Source organism: Zonotrichia albicollis, chromosome 29 (assembly GCF_047830755.1).
Source record: "Zonotrichia albicollis isolate bZonAlb1 chromosome 29, bZonAlb1.hap1, whole genome shotgun sequence".
In the NCBI taxonomy this organism is placed as follows: Eukaryota; Metazoa; Chordata; class Aves; order Passeriformes; family Passerellidae; genus Zonotrichia; species Zonotrichia albicollis.
The window spans coordinates 2,115,477-2,123,805 of record NC_133847.1 but is presented as its reverse complement, the minus strand read 5'-3'; the positions used below and the strand labels follow the sequence as shown (position 1 = coordinate 2,123,805).

General features: G+C 59.8%; 1 protein-coding gene across 9 annotated transcripts in view; it reads left to right on the top strand.

The window, feature by feature from the left end:
- Positions 1-5,220: 5,220 nt before the first annotated feature.
- The window catches only part of TCF3 (transcription factor 3), a 79,427-nt gene continuing 76,318 nt past the window's right edge, over positions 5,221-8,329 (top strand). For 3 of the 9 annotated variants that reach the window (XM_074528941.1, XM_074528937.1, XM_074528931.1), the window contains exons 1-2: positions 5,223-5,546; positions 7,591-7,692. In XM_074528941.1, coding sequence (XP_074385042.1) covers positions 7,618-7,692 — 75 coding nt within the window. In that variant the 5' untranslated portion in view covers positions 5,223-5,546; positions 7,591-7,617. Of the gene's footprint in view, positions 5,547-7,590; positions 7,693-8,329 lie in introns of all 9 variants that reach the window. The other 6 variants (XM_074528936.1, XM_074528935.1, XM_074528932.1 and 3 more) reach the window with 4 other exon arrangements.

Genomic DNA, 8,329 nt, shown 5'->3' with positions numbered 1-8,329 from the left:
TCAGGCAGGTTCTGCTGGGGCTTGTTCAGGGCTGCCTTGCCCAGGGATGCTGGGCTCACACTCACAATGGTCTCCAAGGGTTCCATGGGAGCAGAGTGTGGCCCTGATGTCATCACACTGAGGGGAAACTGAGGCACAGAGACCAGGGACAGAGGTAGAAGCCCAACCAGAGGAACTGCTCCTCTTCCAGGGGAGATCACAGAGTCCTGGGATGGTTCGGGTTGGGAGGAACCTCAGAGCCCATCCAGCTGCACCCCTTGATGTGGGCAAGGACATCTTCCACTGTCCAGGTTGCTCCAAGCTCCATCCAGGCTGGCCTTGGGCACTGCCAGGGATCCAGGGGCAGCCCCAGCTGCTCTGTGCCCTGGAAAACCATCGTGGAGGATGACCTTGCCTCAGGGGGAAGCTCTCCATGCTCTCCTTTGGACAGTGCTGCCTTCGGAGCCTCCACTCCACTTTCCTCCCCCGGCATTGCCAGCTCTGAGCATTGCAAGAGCTGCTGTGGAACTGCTTCGTTTCAGCCACAGCTCCAGCACTTGGACACAACCCCAGAATTATTTTCTTATTTATCAGCTGTGTGTTATCAGCACAACCAATTGTGAAGATGGTGAAAATTGCTACTCCCATCCCAAAGGTCCAGGGGATGGAAACAATGAGAACTTGAGCTGTTCTTGGGGTTCTTGGGAGAATCCTGACATTTCCTGGGGTTGTGCAGGGCCAGGAGCTGGACTCTGATGATCTCTGTGGGTCCCTTCTCACTCAGGAGGTCCAGGATTCTGTGGTTCTATGCTGCCCATGCTGTTTTGTGCTACTATCTCACCTCATGAGGTGCCCAGGGGATGCTGAAGTTGCCCCTGAGCCTCCAGCCCCTTTCCAGGTGGGGAATGTCACCAGAGCCCCTCTGGTGTCACCTCTGGGTGGACATGTCTGCAGAGCATCCCCGTGGTGCCCCTTGTGCATCCCCTCATCCCCTCTGCTTCCTCCTGCCCGACCAAAATAGCCTGAAATGGGAAACTGAGGGGGCCATGCTGTGAACTGGAAGGGGGAACTTCTCAGCTGCAAGGAAAAACCCCACAATGTCAGAGGAGGTTTAAGCCTGCCTGGTTCCCCACCAGCAGGCCTGGGGACACACTTTGTGCCATGATGCTGCCATCCATCAGGAAGGAGACATTATTAATTATAGACTAATTAATTACAGGCTGCAGAGCTGGGTGGAGAGAAGCCTAAGGAGGTTCAACAAGGGCAAGTGTAGAGTCCTTGTAGACCCTGGGGATGAACAACCCCAGGGGCCAGCACGGGCTGGGGTGACCCATGGAGAGCAGCTCTGCAGAGGGACCTGGGGGTGCTGGGGGATGGCAAACTGTCCCTGAGCCAGCAGAGTGTCCTGGGGCCAGGGGGACACTGGGACCCTGCCCCTCTGCTTGGGGGGCACATCTGGGCTGCTGTGTCCAGTGCTGGGACAAGAAGGACAAGGAGCTACTGGGGAGGGTCCAGAGAAGATTTGGGGTCTGGAGCTTCTCTCTGATGAGGAGAGGCCACAGGAGCTGGGCTTGGTTAATCCAGAGAAGACTGAGAGGGATCTCACCAATCCATACAAGCATCTCCAAGGGGTGTCAGAGGATGGTGCCAGACTCTGTTCTGGTGCCCAGCAATGGGACAAGGAGCAGTGGCCATAAACTAAACCACCAGAAGTCCCACCTCAACATGAGAACACTTTCTTTCCATGAGGGTGGCAGAGGCCTGGGACAGGCTGCACAAAGAGGCTGTGGAGTCTCTGCCCAAGAGAGGGAGACTCCAAAAGCACCTGGATGTGTTCCTGTGCTACCTGCTCTGGGTGACCCTGCCTTGGCAGGGAGTTGAACTGGATCATCTCCAGAGGTCCCCTCCAAGCCCAACCATTCTGTGAAACACAAATTCTATTTCCAACATAGACCAAGTGACCAAAACAGCTCAGAGCAGGAAAATCTCCTCACTGCTTTCATCCCACACTGTCCTGGCCAAGAATGCCTGTGGAAAACCAGTGAGGTCCATCCCATCCCATCCCACCCCATCCCATGGAACCCATCCCACCCCATCCCATGGAACCTATCCCATCCCATCCCATCGAACCCATCCCATCCCATCCCGTCCCTCCCCTCCATCACTTGGCTTTGCTGAGCCACCAGCAGCAGCAGAGCGAAGCTCAAAGGTTTAATTACAATTGTTGACAGGGAAATTATGGCCACAGATGCAAAATTAGAATATAATTGTGTTAGGGAAATGTTTCATCTTCTCCCTGTCATCCCTGGGAGCGGAAGGCGGAGGGGGAGCAGCAGGAGAGGGATGAGGTTGGCAGGAGGCCCCACAGTGGTGGGAGTGACAGGGCTGGGGATGCTGGGGGTGACACCTGTCCCAAGGGCCACTGGGCCCAGAGGAGATGTGGCAGAAGGTGGTGAATGGCTCCTTTGTACAGAGCAGCAGCAATGAGGCAACACTCAACTTCCTTCAGGAGAGCTGCAGAGGGACTGGGGACAGGGGATGGAGGGACAGGACACAGGGAATGGCTCCCACTGCCACAGGGCAGGGCTGGGTGGGAGACTGGGAATCAGGAATTGTGGAATCCATCCCTGGAATGGATTTCCCAGAGCAGCTGGGGCTGGCCCTGGATCCCTGGCAGTGCCCAAGGCCAGGCTGGACAGGGCTAGGAGTGACCTGGGACAGTGAAAAATGTCCCTGCCCAGGGCATGAGGATGGACCAAGATGAAGTCTAAGGTCCTCTCCACCCAGACTGTTTCATGATTTTATGATTCCATGTGCCTTGGACCAGCACCTCACTGCCAGCCCACACCCCCATCCTTGCTGAACTGGGGCAGGGGCCATCCTCAGCCTGCAATGATCCATCCCTGATGACAGGAGATGACTTTGGTCAGTGACCCCATTTAAATGCGGGCAATTCTTTCCACTTTAAAAAAAAGAAAATAAAAGCCAAATGGCCCAAAGCTGCAGGTGACAGCTGGCCCCAGATCTGGCTGCAGAGGGGTCAGGCACAGGGAAACCCAAACCAGCGCTGCTGACAGATGAGCCTGGAGCAGCTTTTGCCAGGGAGAACAGCCCAGCTCCCCCCAGATCCCTGTGCTGGGATCCAGGGTGGATGCAGGGAGAGGAGGGGAACCCCTGCCCACACCTGCTGCAACCACGTGTTTGTGCCTCCTGCACCTCCTGAAACTGGGCAAAGCTCCATCCATCCATCCCCACACTGAATCCCAGCTCCTCAAAAACCCACTGGAGAAGAGGTGGGGGAAACAGTGCACAGGACCCTGGGGAATGATACAATCCAGAGAGCCAGACAGACAGACATTCCACAGTCTCATTGGCACCTTTGATCCCAAGCACCTGCCAGCTGCTCCCAAGTGCCAGCACCGGCTACAACAGCAAAGTGGGCAGGGAGATGGGTGAGAAGGTGAGGAGTTCTATGGGTGACATGAACAGTGGGACCAAGGGCACTTGGTGTGACACAGAGCTGTGTTGTGGGCTCACATGCTAGAGAGAAGGGATGGGGAACCACAGGGGCCTACAAGGGCTGAAGAGGGATTGTGCCAAATCATGAAGTTCAACAAGTTCAAGTGCAACGTTCTGCACATGGGTCAGGGCAACCCCAAGCAAAAGCACAGACTGGATACAGAACTGGATACAGATCAGGAGCAGCCCTGGGGGAAGGACTTGGGCTGTTGGTGGGTGAGGGGCTCAGGCTGCCCCAGAAACCCCCCCTGTGCTGGGCTGAGCCCCAGCGTGGGCAGCAGGGCAGGGGGGGATTCTGCCCCTCTGCCCCTGGGCTCAGCTCAGACCCCACCTGCAGAGCTGCCCCAGCCCTGGGCAACAGCAGCAGGAGGACGTGGGGCTGCTGCAGCCAGGCCAGAGGAGCCACGGAGATGCTGCCAGGGCTGGAGCCCCTCTGCTCTGAGCCAGCCTGGCACTGCTGGGCCTGCTCACCTGGACAGGAGAAGGCTCCATGGACACCTCAGAGCCCCTTTTGGGGCCTGAAGGGGCTCCAGGAGAGCTGCAGAGGGACTGGGGACAAGGCCTGCAGGGACAGGACCCAGGGAATGGCTCCCACTGCCACAGGGCAGGGCTGGGTGGGACATTGGGAATCAGGAATTGTTCCCTGGCAGGGTGGGTAGGCCGTGGCACAGGATGCCCAGAGCAGCTGTGGCTGCCCCTGGATCCCTGGCAGTGCCCAAGGCCAGGTTAGAGGGGGCTTACAGTGACCTAGGATAGAGGAAGGTGTCCCTGCCATGGCAGGGGGTGGAACGAGACGAAATTTGAGGCCTCTCCGCACCCAACGCGCTCCAGGATGTCTCACACGGACTCTCCATCCCAGCCCCGCTGCTCTGCAGGGCCCGCTCGGGCCCGGGTCGCAGCCGCGCAGGCCGGTCCAGGCCTCGGCGCTCCCCGGCGCCCTCACAGCGGGGCTGCCCCGGCCCTTCCACCCTCGGGGCTGCGCTGTGCCGGGGGCACCGCCATCCCCAGCGGCGCGGAAGGTGCCCCGGGGCCCCCGAGGGGGCGGCGCGGCCGGGCCACGGCCGCCACGCAGGTCCCGCCGGGCCCCTGCGGCCCCTCGGCGGGGGTTCCGGGGGGCGGCGGCTGCGAGGCAGCAGCTGCCGGGCGGGGGCTCCGCGGCGGGACCCCCGGGACCCCGGCCCCGCGCGCCCTGCCCCGCCGGGGGCCCCGCCGGCAGCACGGGGGGAGCCGAGCTGTGGGCGGCCACGGCAACCGGCGGCCTCCCCCGGCCCCGCCCCGCCCCCGCTCGGTGGGCGGGGACCGCCACAGCCCGCACCCTGGTTGGCCGCAACACCTGCCAATCACAGCAACAGTGCATTTCCATTGGCTGGGGCCCCGCTGCCTTATCAGTCCATCTCGCGGAGCTCCGGTGTCGTCACCAGAGCTGCTCGCCCAGCCGCCCGTCCCCATCCGCTAGGAAATGTAGTTCCCGCCACGGCGGTGCCTCCGCCGCGCCGCCGCCGCCCCGCTCCGCCCTCCCGGGCGCGGCCACGCCAGTGCCGGTTCCGCGAGGCCCGTGCTTGCCGGCATCAGCCCCCTGGCTGCCCGCTGTTTGTGCAGGCGGCGGAGCGATACGGCGGGGGCGGGGCGTGCGGCCGCGAGTCGGGAGGGCGTGCGGGGGGAGGCGGCAGAGGCGGGCGTGGGGGGGAGCTGCCGTCGCTGCTGCTGCTGCCGCCGCCGCGCGGGGAACTATGCAGGGAGCGCGGGGCGGGCGGGCGGAACAGCGGCGGGAGGCGGAGCGGCAGCGGCGGCCCCGGCGGCGGCAGCAGCAGCAGCAGCGTTAGGGCCCGGCCCGGCGCGGGGCGGGGCCGCGGGGCGGGCCGGGGCGCACGCGCCGCCCGGTGCGGGGCGATCGCGCCGCTTCGCTACATTGTATCCGCCGGCGGCGGAGAACAATAGGCGCCGCCGCCGCCCCCGGGCCTGGGCGCCGCGGCCGCCCCCGCCCCCGCCGCGACCCCCGACACCCTTCATGCGCTTCCCCTGCCCCGGGCGCGCCGGGCCTGGAACAGGTAAAAAACAAAATAAAACAAAATGTAGGAATAATAAAATAATAACCACGCCAAGCCGGCCGCGCCGCCCCGAGGCTGCGCGGAGCGGGGGTCCCGGCGCAGCGGGCGCGGGGTGCCGGAGCTGTGGGTGCCGGTGCGGCGGGGCTCGGAGCGCTCGGGGTGCTGGCGCGGAGCGGGACGGGACGGGCTCGGCGCTATTGTCCCCTCGGCAAAGTTTGCCGGGGCCGGGGGAAGGGGGGCGGCAGCGGCGGGGCGGGCTCGGGGGGCGTGCGGGCCGCGGGGAGGGGGTGCGCGGTCCCCGCCGGGCAGGGGGGCCCGGAGCTCGGTCCTGCCGCGAACTTCAGCCGAGCGCAGCCCGCCGCGGCCCCCCGGGGGTCCCGGAGCCCCTTCCCGGCTCGGGAGCCGCGGGACCCAGCGCGGGGGCGGCAGCTTCGGCTTTCCCCCCCGGCACGGAGGGGAGGCTCGCGGGGGCCGCTTCGCCCTCCTGCGCTGCCCGGGCTGGGCGGGGGCTGCCGGCCGGGACCCCCTCCCTACGGCACCGGGGGCAGCAACAACTTCAGCCCCGGCCCGCGGCCGTCCCGGGGCAGCCGAGCCTTTGTCCGGGCCGGGGAGGGACCCCGGGGGCGCGGACACATCTGCGAGGGGGTCCTGGCCCGGCGCCCCGGCCCCGCGGGCTGCTGTGGGGTCAGAAAGTGTGAGTGGAATAAATAAAAATAACCCTCCCAGCCTGGCTTTGGGGCGGCCGAGGGTTTTGTTCACGTTGTCCCCCGGTGTTTCGGGGGTGCAGGGTTTGGGGCGCTGGGATGAGATGTGCCTTGCTCCTTCCACGGCTTCTCTCGTGTCCCCCAGCCCCACTTGAGGCACCGGGACAGGAGGTTGGGAAAGTGGCTTTAAAAACACTGACCAGATGCACTGATGACATTTTGAAAACGGCTTTTCAAAGAAAATGAAAATAAGGAAAAAAAAAAAGAAAATTCCCGGGCTGTTTTTTATAGTGGTGAAGGCTTTTTACACGCTGGGCTGATTTCAGCCTTTTTTTATGAAACTTCATTGAAATGTAATGGCTGAGCCTACAAACACTTTGGATCATGTGGAGTTTTCTTTTTTTTCTTTTTTTTTCCTTCTTTTTTTTTAACCTTACGATTAATGAGTTAAATTTATTGGCCAGCTGCCCTTTGTAACCATGAATGAGTTCCTAAAAAAAAAGGCCAAAAAAAAAAGGAATCTTTTATCTCATCCCAGGCCTCTCTTCCTCCCTCCCAAAGAAATATTTTTCTATCATAGCAAGCTGGCCAAAAAGATCAATCTCCCTTTTGAAAAAAAATAATCTGTAAAATTAGGAAGAATAATATTTACCTATCTTGCAAGGTTGCCTGGAGGGCTTTATTTTTGCAAAAAACACTCCGAAAACAAAATTTTTTTGTTTCCAGCCCCTTTTGGGAGTGGAGAGGTTCAGTTCTCACTGAGCACGGCCTGGCTGGGCATCCCCAAACACAGCCCCTGAAAAAGCAGCTGCAGGTGCTCGGCGACCCGAAGGAAAGAGCTGTAACATCAGACTTTTTTTTTTTTCTTTTTTTTTTTTTTAAACAAAACTCGGCAAGGACAAGAGAGCCTCCTGCGGGGAGCAAGTGTGGGGGAAGGCGAGGGGGCGAGCAGAGCCAGACAAGCGCCTGAGTGATAACTTGCCTGAACCCTTTGATAAATGAGTTCACTCTTTTTTTTCCCCCCTTTTTTTTATTTTTTTTCTCCTTTTCCCCCCCTTCATTCGCCACACGCCAGGAACAGAATTGGCCTGAACTAGTGGAATTGGCAGCAAAAAACTAACATACAAGTGTGTCTGGTCAATAGAAGGCTTGTTCCTGCCGCTGGGTGCTGTGTGAGGACTCCGACTGTGCTCTGGCCCTGCAGTTGACGCTGCCGACACGCTCAGGGCTTTTTCTTTTCTTGCCCCTCCGCTCTGTCTTTTTAAAATATTCATCAATGGGGTGGGTAGTTTGCTGTAGTCATTAAAATATCTCTCTCCCCTCCCCCTCGCTTTCTGCAGGACTGCCACTGTTGAGTCTGTGGGAATATGAATCAGCAGCAGCAGAGAATGGCTGCAGTTGGGACAGACAAAGAGCTCAGTGACCTGCTGGACTTCAGTATGGTGAGCGAGCGCGGCCGGGGGGCTGCGCAGCCCCGGGGCTGGGAGCTGCACAGGGGAGGAAATGTGAGCCTGTAAATTGGACATGATGGCTTTCAGATGTGCCGTGTTTGTGTGCGTGCACATGTGCTGCAACTTGTTTATTTTCAAGTTAAAGCAAAGCCTCTGCCCCTCCTCTCTCCCCCTCTTCCCCTCAAACGTGTGTTGTTCCCTCGAAGGGAAGGCAGAGAGGTTTCTTCTCTGGATGGGAAATTTTGGGGGAATTAACAGAGTTGTGTGTTCTCTGTTTAAATGCTCACTGGGTGACTGTTTCTGCAGCCGTGCAGAGATGTAACTTCAGTAGCTGATTAATCAAGCTTTTTTCCTCTCCCTAGATCCAGACTATTAAACTTTTGCTCCCACAGGTTATTTTGTCACAGTTTGAAATGTGTCCAAGCTCTCCAGCGCGTTATTTTTGCAGGAGTTGGACACTTGTGCTCCCCATGCTCTGCTCTTCTGTATCCTGGAAACCTTGAGCTGCATTTAGGAGCTGTTTATTTTCAAAGAAACAGGACCTAAGAGTTCCCCCTGAAGGGTGTGCACAGCTCGGGGGGAGGAGAAGTCCCTTTAGTCACAGCAGAGCGGGGTTAGTCCCTGGCAC